General features: G+C 43.8%; 1 protein-coding gene across 3 annotated transcripts in view; it reads left to right on the top strand.

The window, feature by feature from the left end:
* PLCB3 (phospholipase C beta 3) overlaps nt 1-26,518 on the top strand; it is a 244,207-nt gene that overhangs the window by 103,633 nt on the left and 114,056 nt on the right. For all 3 annotated transcript variants that reach the window (XM_073605354.1, XM_073605353.1, XM_073605355.1), the window contains exon 2: nt 7,241-7,318. In XM_073605354.1, coding sequence (XP_073461455.1) covers nt 7,241-7,318 — 78 coding nt within the window. The remainder of the gene's footprint in view (nt 1-7,240; nt 7,319-26,518) is intronic.

The raw sequence follows: 26,518 nt of genomic DNA, 5'->3' as shown, positions 1-26,518 counted from the left end.
GCCCACGTTTTTAGGAATCCTTTTGTACACTTCCAGAGCTTTCACAACTCCCTTTTAAGATGCTCTGAAATCTATTTTGATTCCACTGTAAAGTGGCAAAGCTGATAAAAAACGGACACCTGAGCTGTTAAGTAAACGTGACTCATTGAAATACCTGATCCTAGTTATCCCATTTTCAGATTACCAATTTCTTTGTTTAACGCATAAAGCCCAGTACACACCGCCTGAACGTCGGACGCCATCAGCCGACATTCAGCCCATGTGTATAGCTGGCTTCTGTCGGGTGACCATGCTGGAAAACCAGCAGCCGGCCGGCTCCCAATCAGCGCTCTCAGCCATTGGCCGGAATGTTCTGGCTGGGGGGGCCATTCCTCTGTCAGAACACAATAGAACATCGGATCGTTAGTACAGCGGCTCCAACCGGAGATGTCAGTTTTTTCGTAAACTAGTGGTGTGTACTAGGCTTTACTCCTAGGCTTCTTTTTAAAAAATAATCTACGAAATGTCATTTTTATTCAGGTTGAATGACACCGAGTGTCATTCAACCCTGAATATCGAGACCATACTGTGAGTGCAGGGTGTTAATGCCCCCACCCTGAGGGGACGTTGCCGTGGCTAATATACATTTAAAAACTTTTGCAATTGGCAATTGTTCATTCATAACTTCTAAAAACACAACACAAATATACCAAGGCTCTAAACCTTATTGGCCAGTAGTGACTGAAGTAGTCCCAATAGTCCTGCTGCTGTAGACATCCACTTGAGGGTAAAAAAATCAAAAGGTAACGCACAAAACACAGCGCAAGGACCTTGAGAGTGTATATGATGTCTTAATAAACAACCTAGATGATGGTGCTGATGTCTTTATAAATTACTTGGCAGGGAGTGCCAATTATGAACTAATGCCACACATTAATGCTCAACTACATGCCCAAGTAATAAACACTCTTGCGGTGGTGTTGCATTAATGTGCCAAGCTCATATAACATCCAGTGGACACTTTATTGACACTCCAGCTACCTCCTCTGTGTATACTGGATAGATTCATGCATTGCATGAATCTATCCACAGCCACTGTCGCCACCCCCTATTCAGGCGTCCAGCCCCTTTTCGGCACCGTGCGCGTGAATTACTGCAGCAAAGGCTCTACTAGGTGTCAAAAAAGGTGCACTGTGAGCGCAAACAATTGAGCTCGCAGCGCACCCAGGTGTGTTAGCAAAGCAAATGAATATTTGCTTTGTTAACACAGAACTGCCTCTCAGCCAATCAGGAGGTCTGGATGTAATACCAGGCACCTGATTGGCTGAAGGCAGAGGCGATCCCATTGGCGCCAAGGATAACAGGAAGAAGACACCACGGAGGAGTTGGAGGACACAGCATGTATCGCCGCGCTACTGTCCCACAACTCGCCGCCTGACCCTCCCCTACAATGGGGTAAGTGCCGGGCAGACAGCGGGCGGGCGGCACAGTGGCTGCATATTATGGGCACAAAGCTGCAATTGATAGAGCAAAGAGTCTGCATGTGATGGGCGCAGGTGGCTGCATGTTATGGGCACAGGTGGCTGCATGTGATGGCACAGTGAGGCTGCAATTGGTGTTTTTTTATTTCAATATTTTTTTTTTAATTTTCAGTTCGTTTGCGCCCCCCCCAAAAAAAAAATTTGACCACCAGCCGCCACTGTCTGGGACTACCTGCCACTGGACTTTCCACCTTGTCTACCATGATGAGCTTTGTTCATTTATAATTCTAGTAGAGAATTGCTTCCCTTTCGGAGTGCTGCTCAAGTGCTGTCCTAGACACCTGTTTGCATGATCTGCATCCATCCCATGTTGCGGACATGATCTCTGGCCAGTTCTGTTATCCAGAGTGCCCTACACTCCTTTACATTTCATACGTTGTCTTTGCTGTAGAAGAACATTTTACTTAGCCTTGTATAGTTGTGTTACGTTTAACTTCTAGTTTAAAGTTTATAAGTAACATTTGCTTATAGTAAGTAACTGCAAGAAGCTATAACAGATGCATTACGCTGCTTTAGCTCGGTCTTTCTGAGCGGATTTGATTTATTCCCTAGCTGAGCTCAGAGTGCAACTTGTTACCCTAGATGAACCTTGTTGATATCTCCTCTCTTCCTCCTTGACATGTCCTCTATAAGTATTTTATGGCAATTTCCCTTATGTCAGCTTAAGAAATGCTTTATTGCTGTGGCTCGTATTCCTTTTTTGTTTTGTTTTGCAGAAGCAATTTGTCAGAATATTTGTTGGCTCTGTTTATATCAAATTTACTTAATAGACTTTTTACAGAGAAATCTACGAGGAAATAACATTGCTGATTAAAAAACAAAATAATGAGTCTTATCTAACGCCCACTCTGTTCTAATTTTTTTTGCAACTCTATGTAAGCTGATTCTTACTGTTAACTGATTACTGTTGGTGACTTCCTGACTGGCTTTTCTTTTCAGTTTTGGAGGTTCAGGCAAAACTATAATTGAAAGTCCAACTGGAGTGGGAAAGGGTTAAGCCTGATAACACTAATGTTTTTTTTTTCGCTCAACCCACTGGGTTGAAAGAAAAAAACTGACCGCTCCTGTCAGTGCCACTGTACTATTCGATGTTCGTACAGAGATCTCCTACGCTGAGCTGTTGTGTTCTGCCAGAACACTCTGATCAGCGCTCTCAGCCATTGGTTGAGAGCGCTGATCGTAAGACTGTCAGCTGCTGGTTTTCCAGCATGCTTGTCCGACGGAAGCCGGCTAAACGTCCGGCTTCTGTCGGACCGGCTGCCTTACACACGGGCCGAATGTCGGCCGTTTTTTATTGAACCCGACATTCGGCGTGTGTGTATGGGGCTTTAGGATTTCTGTTTGCAAAAGAGACCTCACATTAAAACCTTTGACTGCAATTAAAACCTTGCAGAAGTTGCTTACTCTGCTAAAAATTACCTTCTGTCTATAGGGTAGGAAATGAGGGGAAGGCTTTGCATATAGCAATAAAAACCAGTCTGAGATACTAAACTTTCCACCCAAAAAATCTATCCAAAGATCTGTTTTAGCTGGATTTGAGTCACTGGACACTTCCTCCTTTATATTTTTATATATATGTATACACACACACACACACACACACACACACACACACACACACACACACACACCAATCAGTCATAGCATTATAACCACTGACCGGTAAAGGGAATGTGACAATGACACCTGAACATTGGTGGGATATATTGGGCAGCACGTGAACATAATGTCCCCAAAGCTGGTATGCTAAAATTGGACAAAATGGACAAGCATAAAGGATTTCAGCGACTTTGACAAGGGTATAATTGTAATGCCTAGAAAACTGGGTCAGGGCATCTCCAAAACTGCAGCTCTTATGGGATGTTCACGATCTGCAGTGGCCAGGACTGATCAAAAGAGGTCCAAGCAAGGAAAGCTGGCGACAGGGTCATTGGTGGCTAAGGCTCATTGATGCACGTGAGGAGCAAAGTCTGACCCGTGTAGTCCAATACAGTAGAAGAGCTACTGTAGCTCAAATTGTTAAGTTAATGCTGTTTCTGACAGGAAGGTGTCGGAGCACAATGCATTGCAGTTTGTTGCCTTTGGTGCGTCGTAGCCGCAGACCGGCTGGGGTGCCCATGCTGACTGCGGTCTGGAGCCAAAAGTGCCTACAATGGACATATGAGCATCAGAACCAGACCACAGGAGCAGTCGAAGACGCATCTAATTTTGAACTAATGGAGCAAGAAGATCATTTGATGTAATTTTCTCTGGCTGGTTAGAAAATTTAAGTCAATCCTTTGGAAGCCTATTATTTTTGTTCTTTTCACTTCTCCTGTATTTAGAAACATCTCCATTTTGGACATTTGGTACGATCAGCGCTGTGCAAGTTTCTTTCCACAAAAGGAGAAAGCAGGCCCTAATGTACATTTCTCTGTATCTTAAGACCTTTTTCCAGGAAAAGCAAAAACGAGGCAAATGTATTTAGTTATCCATATAGTGAATGACTGTGTAAGTAAACAAATTACATTAGAGTCCGAGACATAAACTGGAGCAGCTAATTATAGGCTGCAGTCTTCCCATGTGAAATGTGCTCGATGCTGGATTCCAGTGTTGGATGAGGTCTGTTTGGCTTAATGTACACGGGACGTTTTTACAACCTCTCCTCAATGACTTAACTTGACAGATAGTAACCCACGTTTAAATCGTCCGTTTTGCCGCGTTTAGCCGCGTTTGCGTTTTAGAAGCGTTTGGGGAAAAAAAAATTTTTTTTTTTTTTTTTTCAAAATAGCCAAAAATGAAAAATGCCTGTAAACGAAACGTGGCTAAATGCAAGCTTAGCTGCATTTGGTGTCTGAAATGTCGGAAACTTTGGCATCTGAACTCATTTTTTTGCCTTCAAAGAAAAGCCTATAAACGCAACTGCCTTAAAACAACATTAAACCGACCTGTGTACATGTACACATAAGATAACATTGGATGAGTTCAGGGGCAGTTGGAAAAAGCATCCAACTGCCTCTGAAAGTCTGTTTACCAGCAGCAGTGTACATGAGGCCTGAAGGGTCAGATTTTTCCCTAATAACCCCCCCCCCCCATTTTTTTTTTCTTTGTTTGTGGGTGGGGTTTCAAGCAGACTAGTTTGTATTACATTTAATATTTCTATTTTCCACTTACTGAAACGCAACTGGCACTGTACAATGTTGCTGTCTAATATACTGGCATTCATCCAGCAGATCGGAGAGATAGTGGAAATCTGTGACAACCTCTGGAATATGTCTCTGTCATTTGGGATTTCATAGTTGCCTTTTATCCAGGAGAGTCTGGCAACACTGGTTTGTGTTGGATTAGTTAACTCTCTCATTGAATGATGAAGTTTTTATGCTTCGGGAATGTGTTGCTTTGTTTTTCAATTGTCTGTCATTCTCCCTTCAGCTAAACTGTCCTAGGCATACTTCCTTCTTTACAGTGCGGTTTACACTTTGGTGTTTGAGGTTTAACAACAGTCACAACATAGTGTGAGTCCCCCTCCCTTCTATGTCAGGTTTACTTAGCACCCAGCTCGCTGTTCCTGATCTATGGCTGTCCAGGTAATCTCAGTGAGAACACACTGCTTCCTCTGTGTTCACCAAAGGGCCTTTCACGTTCTACCCCATAGGAAACAGTAAAGCTCTTTAGCTTGCAAAAAGCAATTTAACCTGCATCTATCAATTAATTGTAGGATAAACAGGCAGTGCAAGTCTGGCAGGAAATATCTTGTTATAAATGCAGGTTAAGGCTTGCAGAACGGAGGACACAGAAGACTATTGAAGCAGTCTGGTCTAGGAAAAACTAGTTTAGGGAGATAAATGAATAAAGAATTGCAGAGATGGCAGCTAAACATGACCGGCAAATGGACCCTAGTGCCCTCTTATCAGTGGGTGACAGAGTGAAGTGGTGACTTTTGACTGACTTCCTAGTTTTGCAGACACAAGTTTTATAGACATTGCCTGCTAGCTCCTACTTGAACACACGTGGTTTGTCAGCAACCCCACAGGAACAGTGAAATACTGTTGATTCCCCACCCACCCATATACAAACATAGGCAGCAGCAATTCCAGCCACTGGTTCCAACTGCCAGACCCCCCCCCCCCCCCCTCGCCATTTACAGCTATAGGCAGACACCCCTCCAGGAAGTGCCACTGCACCAGCTGCTTCTCCAGTCACCGCAGCCACTGGCTTTACAGGGAATGCTCCCCAATATACTTGTTTGAATGGTGGTTTTATATATTGGTGGTTGTATATACAGTAAAATCCCCATCAGCTTTCCCCTATCCCTAAACACTTACCTGCTTCCTCTCACTTATCCAGTGCTGTCCTCCGCTGCATCAACACTCCTACTCTTTCTGGTCTCATAGGAGACACAGGCAGCAGCAAGAACCATTGGCTCTTACTGCTGCCAGTCAAATCCTGTGAGGACAGAGCAGGAGAATGACCAAGCCAAGCTCTGTGTATGTGTCTATTAACACACACAGTCTGGCTCAGGGGTGTGCCCACATGGGTGCTCCCCTCCCTGCACGACTTGCTGAGGGGGAGACACTCTTGGGATAGAAGGAGCAGGAAGTGCTAGCTGGGGACTCCAGAAGAGCAGGTAAGCAACCGCTCTGTGCAATAATATATTGCACAGAGGAGTTAAGTAATAACATCAATTTTTAATGAATAAAGAAAAATCCTTTATAATCTCTCTCAAAATTGGCTGAAAACACAGTGCAATACTATTGTGGTATTTGTAGCCCAGGATCTGCGAAATATGCCCTTTATGTCTACACCCAGCAATGTCCATAGTGGAAACCTCATATGCTGTTTGACTAAGGCAGCCCATAAATGAATTGATTTTTCTTTCTTTTCACCACGGGTTCCTTCCACACACTCAGTGTTCATGGGGGAATCCTTCTCGAAGAGCTATTGTGTTCTGTTGGCGAGCCTTCCCCGCCGGCAGAACACAATGATTACTGTTAATGACTATAGCCGCCAGAAGTAGTTGTGTAGAAAATCCAACAGGCTGGTTGTACCCAAGTCGATCGATGGATCGTCTTGGGTACAGTCAGCCTGCCCATACATGGATCAAATCTCGGCCGGTCCCTGCTGAAGCGGACAAGTTTCGATTTATGTATGGCCGGCTTAAGAAGGCCCCTATTTTTATGTTAATTATTCATTATGTTTAGAAAACAGATCAAATAAATTCTAACAACAGAAACCTTTTGCAGTTTATGTTGGCTTTATCTAGGAATCTCATCTCCAAACAAAGATATATAACTTTATATTCTACTAAACATTTAGTGAATGTAATAAAATTATAAATGTGTTGCACACGACAGAAGTACACTTATTAGCTGAGCACTGCTGTCCCTATATGCTCTGCTGAGCTACTAAATTAACATAAAAATCTGTGGATAGGTGTTACCATCTTGAAGAGCGAGGTGGGAAGAGAAGGATGCTGTCAGTCGGCAGAAGCTCTCAAGAAGAACATGGCCTTTAGAGAGGACCGAGTGGCCATGTTATGGTAGAGTTGAGCACCTGCAGGAAAGGGTCTGGAATTTACTGTCAAGTTTGGCATAATCTAAAAGCTCTAAAACTTTTTAGATCTGTTACTCAGGTACAGCGGATTTGAAGATGTATTTTTATGACAGATGATGATCTGCAGGACGCAATGACTCCAAATAAGCAATAAAAATGACATGAGGTTTCTTTTTTATTTCTTCCAGGAAAATAGCAGCAAGTCTTTGGTTACCCTTCGCGTGGACAGCATGGGATTTTATCTCTACTGGACTTGTCCAAACATGGTGAGGATTGGGGGCACGTATGGGATACTTGGGGGGGGGGGGGGGGGGGGGGGGACACTGAAATATATAAGCTTGCAAAATTCTTCTTGTGCCAGAAGTTTGACACCAAGAGGAGACTGCTGTCTGAGTTAAAAAAAATAAATAAAAAATGTAACACTTGCAGAGAGGGGGCACGCATTATTGGAACCAACCCATTTTTAATGTGCAAAAGACCATCATTTTTGGCCATACTTGAGCTTTAAAAGAAATGAAAATTGCAAGGTGTATGGCAAATGTAGTAATTTGCAAGCTTAACCACTTGCCCACTGGGCACTTAAACCCCCTTCCTAACCACACCAATTTTCAGCTTTCAGTGCTCTCACATTTTGAATGACAATTACTCAGTCCGGCAACACTGTACCCATATGACATTTTTATCCTTTTTTTTCACACAAATAGAGCTTTCTTTTGGGGATATTTGATCACCACTTGGATTTTTATTTTTTGCGCTATAAATGAAAAAAGACCGAAATTTTGTAAAAAAAACAAAAAAAAATGCATTTCTCTGTTTCTGTTATAACATTTTGCAAATTAGTAATTTTTCTTTATACATTTTGGCCAAAAAGTCTAAAAGCTATGGTGCCAATCACTCCACCATCTAATTTCTTGAGACCCTAACAAGCCAGGACAGCACAAATACCCCCCAAATTACCCCTTTTTGGAAAGTAGACAATCAAGTGTATTTAGTAAGAGGCATTGTGAGTTTTTTTAAGTTATAATTTTTTCCCACAATTCATTGCAAAATTAAGATTTTTTTTTTTATTTTATTTTTTTTCACAGAATTGTCATATTAACAGGTTATTTCTCTCACACAGTGCATGCATGCCACAAATTACACCCCAAAACGCATTCTACTACTCCTCCTGAGTATGGCAATACCACATATATGAGACTTTTACACAGCTTGGCCACATACAGAGGCCCAACATGCATGGAGCACCATCAGGCGTTCTAGGGACATAAATTACACATTTAATTTTTTGACTACCTCTTACACTTTTGAAGGCCGTGGGGCACCAGGACAATGGAAACGTCCACAAAATGACCCCTTTTTGGAAAGAAAACACACAAACATATAATCTATGACGCATAATGAGTCTTTTGAACATGTCATTTTTTTTCCACAAGTTTTTAGAAAACGTGGAAAGAAAATGAAAACACTTTTTTTTTTTTTTTTAACACAGTTGTCCATTTATAAGATATTTCAAACACATAGAATGTACATAGCAAAAATGACACCCCAAAATACATTAGCGTGTGGCGATACCACATGTGTGAGACTTTTACACAGCCTGGCCACATAGAGAGGCCCAACATGCAGGGAGCACCATCAGGGACATACATTTCAAATCTAATTTAACTACCTATTACACTTTTTTGAGATACTGATGGGCACTGATGTGAGACACTGATGTGGCATGGATGAGCATGATGGAGCATGGATGAGCCATGGATGAAGCATGAATGAGCCAGGGATGGATGGAGTATGGATGGGCACATATAAAGCATGGATGAGCCAGGGATGGATGGATGTTACATGGATGGGCCCATATGGAGTATGGATGAGCCAAGGATGGATGGAGTATGGATTAGCACATATGGAGCATGGATGAGCCAGGGATGGATGTAGTATGGATGAGCCTGGGATGGATGGAGTATTGATGGGCACATATGGAGCATGGATGAGCCAGGGATGGAAGGATGGATGTTACATGGATGAGCCAGGGATGGATGGATATTGCATGGATGGACACATATGGAGCATGGATGAGCCAGGGATGGAGTATGGATGGACACATATGGAGCATGATAAATATATCAACGGATCCGCGCTCGTGGACTGACTCCCACCTGCAGCCCCCCTAGATAGGAAGGGAACACCTAAATGATCCCCCAAGAAATATAAATCAAAGGATAGAGAGTGGCGCTGTGTTAGGAGTGTAAATAAAAATTAACAAGAAATGAAAATGTGTGAATAAAAGTGTAAAGATATATATATTATATATGGAGCATGGATGAGCCAGGGATGGATGTTACATGGATGGGCACAGATCAGCACTGTGGGCACTCCAGAGACAACCCAGAGCACTGCTGCACCTGGCTCCCCCCTCTCCTCTCACGCTGTACCAATTGGTGCAAGGAGAGGGGAGGAGCTGCACCGGACAAGCTCCGGTTTGTTGACAAGTAATCGCTCCGTCATTGGACAAAGCGATCACATGGTAAAGGGCAGCTGTCATTGGCCCTTTACCCTGTTCCGTGACACGCCCGGTCCGGAGGACTTGACTGTCTCGGACGTTGCTGGGTGCGCGCCCCGGGAGGCGCGCGGGAACATGATTCTGGGAGGACGTCCGTGGACGACCTCCCAGAATAAGCCAACCGCGCTGTAGCCGTCTTTCAGCTATGGCCCGGTTGGCATGGGGTTAAAGTGGTGTAGACGTTTCCATATACCCAGTGAAGTGAAAGCTCTCAGGTGATAGACAGAGATGAAACAGATTTTCCTATTCAAGTTTCATCTGTTTATCTGCAATCTGCTCTTCTCTACAAGTGCAGAATTATTAAAGCTTGTCTGAGCTGTCAAAAACCGGGTCAGAAAGCTGAAATTACACACTGCATGGCTCAGTGAGGAGAGCTCTGAGAGCGGATTGGAGGGAAGGGACACACCCTGCTTCACACAGGAACAGAGCTGACGCTGTCAATCAGCTGGAGCTCCCTCCTGTCACCTTTTTTTTTTTTTTTCTCTTGGTGTCAGGAAAATTTGTCATGACTCATTGATGCTGATAGCAGAGTAACAATGCAGCAGACAGAAAGGGCACTTAATGCTCTTAATTGAGAAAAGTACACACTATAGAGGGATATGCTTTGTTCATATTTCATGTCTGAGGTTTACAACCACTTAAAATATTTCATGTAATCTGTGCACTGTTACTGTACATGCAACCTCTTCTATTATTTTTAATACATTGGAGCCCACACATACAGCGTCATCAAAACCTTTTGTTAAATCAAATATAAATGCGTGTGGCTAGTCATAATTCCTAATATTTATATTCATACAGTAATCTAGCAGAGCATATTCTTAAAGCGGAGTTCCACCCAAAAGTTGAACTTCTGCTTTAAGTACCACTTGCCCCTGACATGCCACAATTGGCATGTCATTTTTTTCTTTAGGGGGAGGGGGGGAGCGGGTACCTAGTTTTGATAGGTACCCAACTCCCACTTCCTCTAAATTGGATATTTCACCAAAAATGAATGAATGTTGCCATCATGCCATCATCCCTAACGCAGATTTGCTCATTGAGGTTCCCCCATAGGAAAATTGGGACTTTAAAGGCAACTAAATATTGTGTAAAAAACAATGAATTAAAATTCAATATATTTTTATTTGGTCAATGTTTTTTAAAAAACAACAGTAATCGGTGCATGGGATTGTTGCAACCGACTTGTTAATAACATAGAACATGAAATATCAGAATACAAGATAACAATAAAATATGGTCTCCTAAAGAAAATCTACAAGGAGAATGCAAGTATAAATATACAAACAAAGTTTGGTCTCCTCTTGAGAAGAGAAAAGAAGCCCGACGCGTTTCAGGAGTTTTTCCTTTCTTCAGGGGCTTGTTATATACAAAGGCAGGTGTGCATCTATAAGAAAAACGAATCATCAGGGTTGGACAATGCAAGGACAGGAGATAAGAGGAGCATCGGTGAGATAAAGAAGACACGTTAATCACAAACCAACCCAAAAAAAAAAGGGGGGGGCAGGGGGTGAAAATGATGAATAAATAAAGATGATAACCTGATATGAAAAACCTGAACGTGTTGGCTGATGAATGTTCGTTTGACAGAATTCGACAAGGATCTGATCCAGAAAGGAGAGTTGAGGTAACTCACTATGGTGGGGCAAAATGAAATAGCCTTTGGTGGGTATGGGTTGTATATGGACCACGATGTGCAATATGGCACTAGGTTTAAACTACCGTTTTTTCTGATCATACAGGTATACCATAGGCAAACTTTGAAACCCTTATGATAGTGCCATATTGCACATCGTGGTCCATATACAACCCATAACCACCAAAGGCTATTTCATTTTGCCCCACCATAGTGAATTACCTCAACTCTCCTTTCTGGATCAGATCCTTGTTGAATTCTGTACAGCGAACATTCATCAGCAAACACGTTCAGGTTTTTCATACCAGGTTATCATCTTTTATTTATTCATCATTTTCACCCCCCCCCTTTTTTTTTGGGTTGGTTTGTGATCAACTTGTTGTCTTTATTTCACCGATGCTCCTCTTATCTCCTGTCCTTGCATTGTCCAACCCTGATGATTCGTTTTTCTTATAGATGCACACCTGCCTTTGTATATAACAAGCCCCTGATGAAAGGACAAACTCCTGAAACGCGTCGGGCTTCTCAAGAGGAGACCAAACTTTGTATATTTATACTTGCATTCTCCTTGTAGATTTTCTTTAGGAGACCATATTTATTGTTATCTTGTATTCTGATATTTCATGTTCTATGTTATTAACAAGTCGGTTGCAACAATCCCATGCACCGATTACTGTTGTTTTTTAAAAAACATTGACCAAATAAAAATATATTGAATTTTAATTCATTGTTTTTTCCACAATATTTAGTTGCCTTTAAAGTCCCAATTTTCCTATGAGGGAACCTCAATGAGCCAACTCCCACTTGCTGGTCTGGTCACCTGGCCGCCTAGGCGACTCCTCCTCTCACCCTAGGCGACCCCTCCCTCCCTGCAATCTTCTGGGACACGTCACAGGTCCCAGAAGATTGCCTGGCCACTGACAGAGCGCAGTGTGACTCATGCAATGGCAGTGCACTTACAATGCTGGCGCTGTGGGGAGAGGAGCGAGGCATCGGGCGGTCGCATCACTGGACCGTGGGACAGGTGAGTGTGTGTTTTATTAAAAGTCAGCAGCTACACTTTTTGTAGCTGCTGACTTTTAGTAAACTTAACTACCAGTGGAACTCCGCTTTAGGCCTCGTTCACACTTGTCCCCCATCGCACCGACTCGCATGGCAGTTCACACTGCCATATGCGAACTGCTGGGGAGTGTCAATACATTGTTAACGACACCCCCAGTTCGGCTCGCGTATTGCACTGCGAACTGACAGTTCGAAAATGAATCGGATTGCATATGTGTGAACACACATGCGATCTGAGTCTGGTCCGAACAGAAAAAAGGGTCCTGTGCGTGTTTGGACCGAATGAGGTGTGATATCAGCCATACTATCTGTATGGCTGAAATCGCACCGCACAGACATCGCATGTAATGTGAACAGCAGTGCACTGCAAATTACATGCGATGTCTGGCATCGCACCAGTGTGAATCGGGCCTTAATTGGCTTCATAATAGCTGGGAAGTGGGTAGGCTAGTAGTAGTAGCTTGATCCTCTCCCTGGAGTCCCCCAGAGATTTAATAGGATTATGGATAACTTGCACACATAGCTTGACCACTCTGGGCCATTCCAAATCTTTAATCTTCTTCTGGTGAAGCCTTTCCTTTGATGATTTGGATGTATGCTTTGGGTCGTTATCATGCTGAAAGATGAAGTTCCCCTTCATGTTCAGCTTTCTAGCAGAAGCCTGAAGATTTTGTACCAATATTGACTGGTATTTGGAACTGTTCATAATTCCCTATACTTTGACTAAGGCCCCTGTTCCAGCTGAAAAACAGCCTCAAAGCATGATGCTGCCACCACCATGCTTCACTGTGGATATGGAGTTCTTTTGGTGATGTGCAGTGTTGTTTTTGCACCAAACATATCTTTTGGAATTATGGCCAAAAAGTTTAACCTTGGTTTCATCAGACCATAACACTTTTTCCCACATGCTTTTGGGAGACTTCAGATGTATTTTTGCAAAATTTAGCTGGGTTTTGATGTTTTTTTTCGTAAGAAAAGGCTTCCGTCTTGCCAGTCTCCCCCATAGCCCAGACATATGAAAAATACAGGAGATTGTTGTCACATGTATCACACAGCCAGTCCTTGCCAGATATTCCTGCAGCTCCTTTTAATGTTGCTGTAGGCCTCTTGGCAGCCTCTCTAACCAGTTTTCTTCTCGTCTTTTCATCAATTTTAGAGGGACGTCCAGTTCTTGGTAATGTCACTGTTGTGCCATATTTTCTCCACTTGATGATGACTGTCTTCACTGTGTTCCATGGTATATCTAATGCCTTGGAAATTCTTTTGTACCCTTCTCCTGACTAATACCTTTTAACAATGAGATCCCTCTGATGCTTTGGAAGCTCTCTGCGGACCATGGCTTTTGCTGTAGGATGTGACTAAAAATGTCAGGAAAGACCTACTAGAACAGCTGAACTTTATTTGGGGTTAATCAGAAGCACGTTAAATGATGGCAGGTGTGTTCTGACTCCTATTTAACATGGGTTTGAATGTGATTGCTTAATTCTGAATACAGCTACATCCCCAGTTATAAGAGGGTGTGCACACTTATTCAACCACATTATTTGAGTTTTTTATTTTTTACTTACCCCCCTAAAAGATTTCAGTTTGTTTTTCAATTGAGTTGTACAATTTATAGGTCACATTAAAGGTGGAAAAAGTTCTGAAATTATTTATCTTTGTCTCGTTTTTTTTATCACAGAAACCTGACATTTTAACAGGGGTTTGTAGACTTTTTATATCCACTGTTTGTATGTATGTATGTGTGTTATATGTGTGTGTATGTATGTATATATAATTAGGGCTGGGAAAATTTAAGATTAATTCCTCGATTTAATCGTTAATTTTTTTGATCGATCAAAATTGTTTTGATCGGTACTCACCTCTCCGCCGGCTTCCGGGTCTTCAGGGAGTTCTGTCGGAGATCCAGTGACGTCACGGACATCGACTTTACCGGACTCCTCCCCTCTTCCCCAAGTTCCTCCGTCTGCTAATGAAGGGAAGGGGCGAGAAGTCCGGTGACGTCGATGTCCGTGAAATCATAAACTGAGGAAGACAGATTCAACGATTTGATTGATCTCGCTAGTCAAAGTATTCAGATAAACATCTATGTAAATCCTGGACTTGGCTATGAAAATCAACATATTTGAGGGCTTTCCTGGCTGTAAGTCAGTTTGACGATGAACTGACATATGTTGGTTATCCAGCAATCAAGAAACATTTATGATGAGGGCACTTTTTTTCCAAAGAGCTGACACTTTGCTGTCTCAGCAGGTGATGCATGTCTCTGGCTCTCCATCGGTCCCCCTGATGCACAACGGTGCTATTTAAATAGACTGTAGGGTGACGCCGTAGCCCCGCCCCACTGAGGAAGTTCTGATTGAACGTAACGCGTAAGGGGGAGGAGCTACGCATGAAGTCAACTAAAAGTAGTTGGGTCTGTATGTGCGTTATAATTAATCGATAAAAAAAATAATCGATTAATCAAACGCGAAAATGTTAATCAGTAACAGTATATATGTATGTATGTGTATATAATATATATATATATATATATATATATATATATATATATATATATATATATATATTTTAATTATAATTTATTTTGGATGCGTTGGGGAGGCGTTGGAACCTTCTAAGCTTTTACTGTCACTGGAAAAGGAAATGAGGAAATCTCCCTGTGAAGGTGCACATAGTGACGCCTGGTACAGGTGCCTATGTCTCCACACTATTTAAAATATGCTCTGCAGTTGTAGCAATGATACATACAATATCCATAAAATCTGTTAATTATCTGGAGTAATTATTATAGGTATATTGGCTGGATAGTTGGCTTCCGATATTCGTTTAGCCCTGCGCTCCTGTACAATAAAGGGGGAGAAAAGCTGTGGATAGTTCATATGGATTAGAGATTAGTATTTGTTAATATCCTGTAAAGAGCCATACTTCTTTGTCCCAGTTTGTAACCGTTCCAACACCCTCAGTTATCTCACTGTAACAGCTGCTCCCACACCCTACCTTTCCCGTCCCTCGCCCGACCTCCATTCTCATTGTCTCTGTCTCTGTGTCTGGTTTTCTGTTGGCTATCGCCTGCACCATTCAGTTTGTCTGGATAGACATATTTTTTACTACCAGTGTGTGTGCCAATGACAACAGAGGGGGATGTACCAATACTAGGAGTGTGCAGTAACCCATAACAACAAATCACATTTCTGATTCTGTCAGTTTGTTTTCTTACAAATTGATCATTGTGATTTTTTTCGATATGAGTTTCATACTTAACTCCATTTTGTGCAGCTCTTAATTCAACTTTAATAAGGTATTTATTTTAAAATGGCATGAACCCCAAAATGAATTATATTGTAGCTTACCAATTCCTAAATGTGGTGACTGCTTTTTTACTTTGTTGTCACCTGGTCATCCAGCCAAGTGTGTCTGTTATTTTTCAACATCTTTTTATTAGACCAAGTTGTCCACCAAAAGTGGCCATTAGAGGGTTGTTACAAACCATTTACCACTGGCGGAGGTGCGTACAATGATCAGCTTTTGTTAATTTATGTAAAATCTTTATCCCAAAAAGGAAAAAAAAAAATCTGCTTTAAAGCGGGGTTCCACCCAAATTTTGAACATTATCTCTATGCATTCTCTTCCTTGCCTAGATGCTGACATGCTGTGTAAAAAAAATTTAAATCGCCGTAATTACCTTTTTTTTTTTCTAATCTTCTTAGCACTTCCTGGTTTTCCTCCCATGGGAGTAGGCGTGTTTCTAGCCTCTCCCAGACCTCCCACAGTCCCCTGGGAGCTAGTCTCAGGCTTCCCAGCATGCATTGTGCAACAGCGTCATCACAACATCTCGGTGAATTCTGGGAGCACAGCATTCACCGCATCCAGGAAATACATGCTTGTGGGCTTCAAATGCCCACAATGAAGATGGAAACCGCCTTCAGTGAATTTTATAAGTTATTCTTTACAACAAAATCGGACACAGGTGGACTTATTACACAGAACATGTGAGTAGATATAATCATGAGAAGAAAAGTTTGTGAATGAACTCCAAAAAAAAAAAAAAAAACGATAGATAGGTGGACCCCTTTAATTGCTTAAAAAGTGTTAGTGGGATTTCAGCTTCAATTTGTTAATCAAGCCCATCTAAATCTGCAAGTCTATGGCCTTGTGCACACAGGCCATCTGTAGCATATGCACCTGCAGCCACGTGGCTGTCAAATTGGGAGCCATGGCTATGTCAGTGCAGCCACTGCATCCAAATCACCATCTGGGTGTACACTTTAAATACACCTGTGTGAAAGAGGCCTAACGCTACCACCTCCCCAGACTGACAATGCTGCTGTCTAAAGGTGTCTCCATTGCTCATTTATGCAGAGAACATCCAAAGACAGCAAAGGTGTTACTGTCTGGATCACTGGGTGCCAATAAAAGAAAAAAGAAAACTAATGCGGCCACTACGTGTAATGATTATTAAGCTGCAATATATTACATTTTTGTCTTTTGGGTTTAATACCACTTTAAAGTGTATTTCTACTTTTGCAACCAGATTGGGATAACACCTACTTTATATTTTTTATATGCTCTCATTCACATAGCAAAACTTAAAAAAAATAAAATTAAAAGTTGCAGCTTACCTATTTTAGATTTTTTTTTGGAACCTCCAAGCAGATGTGTTTGGTATAATTTATCTGTTTGTACTATTCAGACAGATCTTCATAATCAGTTGTAAATTAGATTTGAACATAGTCTGCCCTAACAAGGGTTTAGAAGCTGGGCTGTAGGTAGAGAGGATCCTCAGCCTCTCCTTAGGACAGACTCACTCTGATCTTGTAAAACTCTTGCAGTCTGCCAGCTTGATTCAGGTGTTTTTGAGCATTTTAGTGCATTTTTGTTGTGTGGGTTTTAAACATTTTTCTGCTGTTTTTTTAAAATACATAAAAAAATGAATAAAATACATAAAAAAACTCTAACCTCATCCTTTAACCCGTAACCCTAATTAACCACTTCTGCCCTGGAAGATTTGGCTGCTTAATGACCAGGCCATTTTTTGCAATACGGCACTGCGTCGCTTTAACTGACAATTGCGTGGTTGTGTGACGCTGTACCCAAACAAAATTGTCGTCCTTTTTTTTTTTTTTTTTTTCCCCCACAAATAGAGCTTTCTTCTGGTGGTATTTGATCATCTCTGTGTTTTTTTTACTTTTTTTTTTCGCTGTAAAAAAAAGAGCGACAATTTTGAAAAAACACAATATTTTGTATCTTTTTGCTATAAATATCCCCAATTTTTTTAAAAACAAAAAGCTATTTTTTTTCCTCAGTTTAGGCCTATATGTATTTGTCTACATATTTTTGGTAATAAGAATCGCAATAAGCGTATATTGATTGGTTTGCGCAAAAGTTATAGCGTCTAAAACAATGGAAAATTTATGGCATTTTTATTATTTATTTTTTTTTTACCAGTAATGGCGGAGATCTGCGATTTTTATCGGGACTGCGACATTATGGCGGACAGATCACTTGACACATTTTTGGGACCATTGACATTTAGATAGCGATCAGTGCTATAAAAATGCACTAATTACTGTGTGAATGTCACTGGCAGGGAAGGGATTAACACTAGGGGGCGATCAAGGGGTTAACTGTGTTCCCTATGTATGTGTTCTAACTGTAGGGGGATGGAACTGACTAGAGGAGATGACAGATCGTTGTTCCTAGCTAGTAGGAACACACAATTTGTCTCGTCTCTCCTCTCCTCACAGAACAGGGATTTGTGTGCTTACACACACACACGTACCTGTTCTGGCTCCCTTGCCGATCGCGCGTGGCTGGCAGTCATCGTGACCGCGCGCATCGACATCCCCACAGGGCAGCGGGCACGTGCGCGCCTGCTATCCCCACTTAAAGGGCCCGCATACAGCTACAATGGCTCGCGGGAACTTTCCGACCTGCCGCAGTATAATTATGCCGGCTGGTTGGAAATCAGTTAAATGGCAAAGCTCAAACATGCTTAAAAAAACATTGTAAAAAAACGTGCATACAAGAGCTGGAAAAAACACCTACAAACACTTTCAAAAAACATGATGCTTCTTTTTAAAAAAAATGTTTAGGCATGCTGTGTGAATGAGAATACATAACAAACATACAATTATAGTGGAGTTTTCTCACATTCTAGAGCAAAAGTGGTAGTACACTTTCAAGTAGAACTTGGTTTCGTTTCACACATTTTGATTTAAGGGCCTGTTCCCACCAATTGCAGTGCAGGAAACTGTTCCCACGCAACACAGGAACAAGGTACCCATGTTAAATTCATGCAGATGACATTAATTGTTAATGGCACATCTAGCAAACACATTTTGCGGCCACCAAAATGCATGATGCTGCAGTACCATGTGATTTGGTGGGGCTTGATTGTAGGAAGTCGCACCTGCAGTACTTTTTGCACATTTTGAGTTCTGTTCTGAACCGGCCCTTAGACCAATGTCATTTCTTTAACAGTCCTTTTGGCTTCCAAAATCTTCTGTTTTGTTTTTTCAAGTTCCTTAGCCTTTACGAATGTTTGAAACAGCCTGTCAAACATGTGGGGACATGTACAAATACAATACATACAAATCCATGGAAGTGAGCTGCCTCTGCAAGTTGCCTCTCATTGCTTGTCTGAACTAAGCTCTTATTGCTGCATGGATGCTTGTGGCACACTTGCCTGTCATTAATGAAATATTGAGGCTGCCATTGCTGATGTTTCCTTCTGAAAATGCTAGTTGTCTGGTTAACCCACGTTTGCTTGCTGAATAATTAACACACAAGAAATAGAACAATAAAGAAGGCTGATATGTCCAGCTTTTATTTACTGCAAGGTAGTTCAGGGACTCGCATTTTAAAGCCAGAGTCTGCTTCTTTGCCCCCCCCACACACACACACACAATCACTTTTGGATAACTTTATATTTTGTTTAATTATTTTTTGGGGGGAAGGTACCTGGTTTTGACTGAGCGATCCAAGGCGAAGTTGGCCCCCACCTCTTTGCCCTCAGCCTTATGGGTCACGTCATTCCAGAAGGCTGCGTGACCATTCACAAAAGTGCAGCGCAGCTTGAACATGCATGGCGGTAATCTGACTGTGAAGCTGCCAGCCAGCTTCCCTTAGTAAATATGCCTGCGTCGGGGACCCGAAAAACCGGCCCGGGTTAGGACGGCGCTGGATTCTTGGGACAGGTACAGTAAGTGCCCTTTTATTAAAAGTCAGCCGCTAAAGTATTTAAGTATTTGTAGATGCTGACTTATACTTATTTTATTTTTCATATAGCCTGAATACCCTCCTTAAGGAGTCCTCCTCCTCCCATGCTTTCTTTTGACGCCTCTACCTTTTTTTTTTTTTTTTTTTTTTTTTTTACTTTTTTGCCCCCTTATAACTGTGCTACCTTCTTTTGGTAGTCTTGCTACCCATTGAATACCTTTCATGCTTACCCTCTTACCCTTTTTTTTTTTATCTCCTTCTCTTTGGTGATTTATACTGTCCTCTATTACCATTCTTTTCCACTAGCATGACGACGGTTAGGTGATAGCACTCCTGCTTTGTAGCTTTGCTTACCAAGAAAACATTCTGCATGGAGTTTGTATGTTCTATGTCTGTGTGATTTTCCAACGATACTTAATTTTCTTCCGACAGCCAAAGAAAATGCTGTTAAGTTAATCAGTTTCCACCAGAAAGGCCCTAGTTTACGTGTGTGCGATAGGGAGCCACTGTGGAAAGCGAAGACTTATGTTCTACGCAATCGGTACTACATGGGACCAGTTTGGCCTATTTGTTTGGATGCACGCTATTAGAGCCCACACTCCTATTTCAACACTGGGGAAACAACACCATTTTGATACCTTTCATATTTATGTGGCTTTGCAATGTTGGAATGCCCAAGAGAGTCTCCAATAAATTAAGGTCCTTGTGTGTCACTATATGTCCCCTATATGTATGGGAAGTTGGCTCATATATTGTGTATGCATATACAGTATCTCACAAAAGTGAGTACACTCCTCACATTTTTGTAAATATTTTATATCTTTTCATGTGACAACACTGAAGAAATTACACTTTGCTACAATGTAAAGTATTGAGTGTACAGCTTAAGGCCCCTTTCACACGATCGGACCGTTCAGGTCCGCCTGTCAGTTTTGACGGCGGACCTGAACGGGCGATCCATGTTAGCCTATGGAGCGTCGGATGTCAGCGGAGACATGTCCGCTGACATCCGACCCCGTCCGATCCGCTAAAAGCAGCTGGATGGCTCTACGTCCAGATCCGTCGCGATCGGATCGGGTGAGATCTGACGAAAACGGACACGCTGTCCGTTTTCGTCCGATCCCTCCATAGGCGGCAGCGGCGCCTGACAAGCCCCTCCCCGCTCAGTGAGCAGAGAGGGACCTGTCATCCGCCGGCTCAGCGGAGATCAACGGACAGATCTCCCGCTGAGCCGGCGGACCGAGGCGGGCTCCGTAGAAACGGAGTCCGCCTCATGTGAAAGGGGCCTTAATTTGCTGTCCCCTCAAAATAACTCAACACACAGCCATTCATGTCTAAACAGCTGACAACAAAATGAGAATACCCCTAAGTGAAAATGTCCAAATTGGGTCCAATTAGCCATTTTCCCTCCCCGGTGTCATGTGACTCGTTAGTGTTGCAAGGTCTCAGATGTGAATGGGGAGCAGGTGTATTAAATTTGGTGTTATCGCTCTCTCTCTAAGGGTCGGTTCACACTGGGACGACTTGGGATCCGACTTGTACGCCCTCAAGTCGCCCCAGAAAGAGATTCACATTTAAGTGAATGGGAGCGTCTTAATAGACACTACTGAAGTCGCTCCGACTTCAGGGCGTACTCCCTGTACTACTTTGATCCGACTTTGATACGACTTCAGCCTATTGACTATCATTGAAGTCGGATCAAAGTCGGATCGCCGTCTCGCATGATCCGACTTTGGCATGCGACTTGTGCTCAGATGATCTTGAGGGGGAACTCCGCGCCAAATTTTAAATAAAAATCCGGCATGGGTTCCCCCTCCAAGAGCATACCAGGCCCTTGGGTCTGGTATGGACCTTGAGGGGAACCCCCTACGCCGAAAAAGCGGCGTGGGGGGTCCCCCAATCCATACCAGACACTTATCCGAGCACGCAGCCCGGCCGGACAGGAATGGGGGTGGGGGACGAGCCAGCGCCCCCCCCCCATCCTGAACCGTACCAGGCCGCATGCCCTCAACATGGGGGGGTTGGTGCCTTGGGGAAGGGGGGCGCGCTGCGGCCCCCCCACCCCAAAGCACCTTGTCCCCATGTTGATGAGGACAAGGGCCTCTTCCCGACAACCCTGGCCGTTGGTTGTCGGGGTCTGTGGGCTTATCGGAATCCGGGAGCCCCCTTTAATAAGAGGGCCCCCAGATCCCGGCCCCCCACCCTATGTGAATGAGTATGGGGTACATCGAACCCCTACCCATTCACCTAGGGAAAGTGTCAATTTAAAAAAAAACACTACACAGATTTTTAAAGTAATTTATTAGATAGCTCCGGGGGTCTTCTTCCGACTTCGGGGTCTCTCCGGTTCTTCTCCGCGCTCTCCGGGTCTTCTGCCGGGCTCCTCCGCTATTTTCTGCTCTTTTGCCGCTCTTTTGCTATAGCGAAGGAGCCCGGTCTTCAATCTTCTGCCTTCTGCCCTCTTCTCCTGATGTTGACACGACGCTCTCTGGGGCTGGAATGCACTCTGAGCGCTCCGCTCTGACTTATATAGGTGGTGACCACGCCCCCTTATGCCGTCACAGTCCCTGGGCATGCTGGGACTGTGACGTTTTAGGGGGCGTGGTCATCACCCAATGACCACGCCCCCTTATGCAGTCATAGTCCCAGCATGCCCAGGGACTGTGACGGCATAAGGGGGCGGGGTCACTGCCTATATAAGTCAGAGCGGAGCGCACAGAGAGCATTCTAGCCGGAGAAAGCGTTGTGTCAACATCAGAAGAAGAGGAGAGGGCAGAAGACGGAAGACCGGGCTCCTCCGCTTTAGCAAAAGAGCGGCAGAAGAGAGCGGAGGAGCCCGGAGGAAGATCCGGAGAGCATGGAGTAGAACCGGAGAGACCCCCAAAGTCGGAAGAAGACCCCCGAAGCTGTCTAATAAAATACTTTAAAAATCTATCTAGTGTTTTTTTTTAAATTGACACTTTTTCCCTAGGTGAATGGGTAGGGGTACGATGTACCCCATACTCATTCACATAGGGTGGGGGGCCGGGATCTGGGGGCCCCCTTATTAAAGGGGGCTCCCGGATTCTGATAAGCCCTCCGCCCGCAGACCCCGACAACCAACGGCCAGGGTTGTCGGGAAGAGGCCATTGTCCTCATCAACATGGGGACAAGGTGCTTTGGGGGGGGGGGACGCAACGCGCCCCCTCCCCCAAGGCACCAACCCCCCATGTTGAGGGCATGCGGCCTGGTACGGTTCAGGAGGGGGGGGGGCGCTCGCTCGTCCCCACTCCCATTCCTGTCCGGCCGGGCTGCGTGCTCGGATAAGGGTCTGGTATGGATTGGGGGGGACCCCCCACGCCGTTTTTTCGGCGTAGGGGGTTCCCCTCAAGCTCCATACCAGACCCAAGGGCCTGGTATGCTCCTGGAGGGGGAACCCATGCCGGTTTTTTATTTAAAATTTGGCGTAGAGTTCCCCCTAAAGATTCATACCAAACACAGTGGCGGGGATCCAAGTCGGATCCCCGTTCATTGAAAGTCGGACACATGTCGCAGGGCAAAGTCAGATCCACAAGTCGTGTTGAAGTCGCGTTGCAAAGTCGCGTTGAAGTCGTGTTGCCCCTGTGTGAATCGAGCCTTACTGGTCACGGGAAGTTCAACATGGCACCTCAAAGCAAAGAACACGGTGAGGATCTAAAAAAAGAATTGTTGCTCTACATAAAGATGGCCTAGGCTATAAGAAGATTGCCAAGACCCTGAAACTGAGCTGCAGCACGATGGCCAAGACCATGCAGCAGTTTACAGGACATGTTCCACTCAGAACAGGCCTCAACATGGTCAGCCAAAGAGGTTGAGTGCACATGCTCAGCGTCCTATACAGAGGTTGTCTTTGGGAAATAGACGTATGAGTGCTGCCAGCATTGCTGTAGAGGTTGAAGGGGTGGGGGGGTCAACCTGTCAGTGCTCAGACCATATGCCGCACAATGCATTAAATTGGTCTGCATGGCTGTCATCCCAAAAGGAAGCCTCTTCTAAAGATGATGCACAAGATAAGTTTGAAAACAAGCAGACTAAGGACATGGATTACTGGAATCATGTCCTGTGGTCTGATCAGACCAAGATAAATTTATTTGCTTCAGACGGTGTCAAGTGTGTGTGGCGGCAACCAGGTGAGGAGTACAAAGACAAGTGTGTCTTGCCTACAGTCAAGCATGGTGGTGGGAGTGTCATGGTCTGGAGCTGCATGAGTGCTGCCGGAACTGGGGAGCTACAGTTCATTGAGGGAACCATGAATACAAACATGTACTGTGACATACTGAAGGAGAGCATGATCCCCCTCCCTTTGGAGACTGGGCAGAAGGGCAGTATTCCAACATAACGACCCCAAAAACACCTTCAAGACGACCACTGCCTTGCTAAAGAAGCTGAGGGTGAAGATGATGGACTGGCCAAGCATGTCTCCAGACCTAAACCCTATTGGGCATCTGTGGGGCTTCCTCAAATGCAAGGTGAAGGTCTCTAACATCCTCCAGCTCCGTGATGTCATCATGGAGGAGTGGAAGAGGACTCCAGTGGCAACCTATGAAGCTCTGGTGAACTCCATGCCCAAGAAGGTTAAAGCGTATGTTAACCCCCCCCCAAAAAATGGATCCTACTCTTTTAAAACATGTTAAATGACATAGTGCTTGTGCTGTGTCATTTGGACCCCTGTAACACCTAAAAAACCTGGCTGATCCTGCCAGTTTCTCCCCTCCCCTATGTAAACTGACCACGGTAATCATGGCTGCTGAGCCCTGACACTGTGGTCAGGATACATGCTTCTGTCATCTACAGCCCTCCTCTCTGCTCTTGTGTCCTCCTCCCCTCTCCCCTTCTTGTCTGTCAGCTCCTGTGTCAGGGTCCGCCCCCCCGCCCTGCTGCTTTAACCGGTTCCCGACTGGCGCACGCCGATGTATGTCGGCAGAATGGCACGGCTGGGCAAATGGGCGTACCTGTACGTCCATTTGAATTCCCCGCCGTGCCATTGCGCGCGCGCTGGCCGGGAGCTCCGTGACTCTGGTCGCGGGTCCGGCGGACTCGATCACTGCGGGGATACCCGAGATCGCCTCACGGAGAGGACGAACAGGGAGATGCTGATGTAAACAGCATCTCCCCGTTCTGCCTAGTGACAAGTGTCACTGATCACAGCTCCCTGTCATCAGGAGCTGTGATCAGAGTAATGACACTGCTAGCCCATCCCCTTACAGTTAGTAATCACTCCCTAGGACATACTTAACCCCTCCCCGCCCCCTAGTGGTTAACCCCTTCACTGCCAGTGTCATCTACACAGTAATCAGTGCATTTTTAATCGCACTGATCGCTGTATAAATGACGATGGTCCCAAAAATGTGTCAAAAATGTCCGACATGTCCGCCATAACGTCGCAGTCACAATAAAAATCGCTGGTCGCCGCCATTACTAGTAAAAAAAAATTATTAATAAAAAAGCCATAAAACTATCCCCTATTTAGTAAACGCTATAACTTTTGCGCAAACCAATCAAACGCTTATTGCGATTTTTTTTTTTTTTTTTTCCTTACCAGAGATATGTAGAATACGATCGGCCTAAACTGAGGAAAAAAATGTTTTTTTTTATATATTTTTGGGGGATATTTATTATAGCAAGATGTAAAAAATATTGCGTTTTTTTTCAAAATTGTCACTCTTATTTTGTTTATAGCGCAAAATATAAAAATCGCAGAGGCGATCAAATACCACCAAAAGAAAGCTCTATTTGTGGGAAAAAAAGGATGTCAATTTTGATTGGGAGCCACGTCGCACGACCGCGCAATTTTCAGTTAAATCGCAGTGCCGAATCGCAAAAAACGCTCTGGTAAGGAAGGGGGTAAAATCTTCCAGGGCTGAAGCGGTTAATAACATGTCTTACTTTATATAATCTACTCTGTCTTCTTAGTATATGTCCCCCTGTGTGTGTGTGTTGTATAAAAATAAAATGTATATACCTTATCTGTGAACGCTGATGAGCAGTCATGTGACGGGCCTCCTCTCTTCTCCTCCTCTCTTCTCCTCCTCTCTTCTCCTCCTCTCTTCTCCTCCTCTCTTCTCCTCTCTCCTCCTCCCCTCCAGACTACTGTCAGCGGAGGAATTTCGGCCCCTCCCGCCTGCATCTGTCAGACAGGGAGAGGAGAGATGTGACACATCACATGACCGCTGATCAGCTCTCACAGCTGAGGTATATATATGCTTTTTTTTTTTTTTATACAACACACACAGGGGGACATATCCTTAGGAGACCGAGCGGACTATTTAAAGTAAGAAATGTGGGTTCTTTAAGGCAGTGCTGGAAAATAATGGTGGCCACATAAAATATTTACAATTTGGACAGTTTCACTTGGGGGTGTACTCACTTTTGTTGCCACTTTTTCCGGACCGCCGCACGCAGATATACGTCCTTGCTTTGACGGGGGATATCGTTGTTATGGCAGAGGCTAGCTGCCATAACCCGGGTATCCTTGTGTTCGGCCGGCAGTTTTTTTTGTTTTTTTTATTGCATTTAAGTGTAAATATGAGATCTGAGGTCTTTTTGACCCCAGATCTCATATTTAAGAGGTCCTGTCATGCTTTTTTCTATTACAAGGGATGTTTACATTCCTTGTAATAGGAATAAAAGTGACAATATTTTTTTTTTTTTTGTAAAAATAAAAAATGTAAAATAAATAAGAAAAACATTTTTTTTAAATGCACCCCGTCCTGCCGAGCTCGTGTGCAGAAGTGAACGCATACGTGAGTAGCGCCCGCATATGAGAACTGTGCTCAAATCACACTTGTGAGGTATCACTGCGATCAGTAGAGCGAGAGCAATAATTCTAGCCCTAGACCTCCTCAGTAACTTAAAACATGCAACCTGTAGAATTTTTTAAACATCGCCTATGGAGATTTTTAAGGGTACAAGTTTGTCGCCATTCCACGAGCGGGCGCAATTTTGAAGCTTGACATGTTTGGTATCAAT

The sequence above is a fragment of the Aquarana catesbeiana genome, linkage group LG11, assembly GCF_042186555.1.
Source record: "Aquarana catesbeiana isolate 2022-GZ linkage group LG11, ASM4218655v1, whole genome shotgun sequence".
NCBI classification, from domain to species: domain Eukaryota; kingdom Metazoa; phylum Chordata; class Amphibia; order Anura; family Ranidae; genus Aquarana; species Aquarana catesbeiana.
The sequence above is the reverse complement of the archived record's forward strand: the minus strand, read 5'-3'. Positions and strand labels throughout refer to the sequence as shown.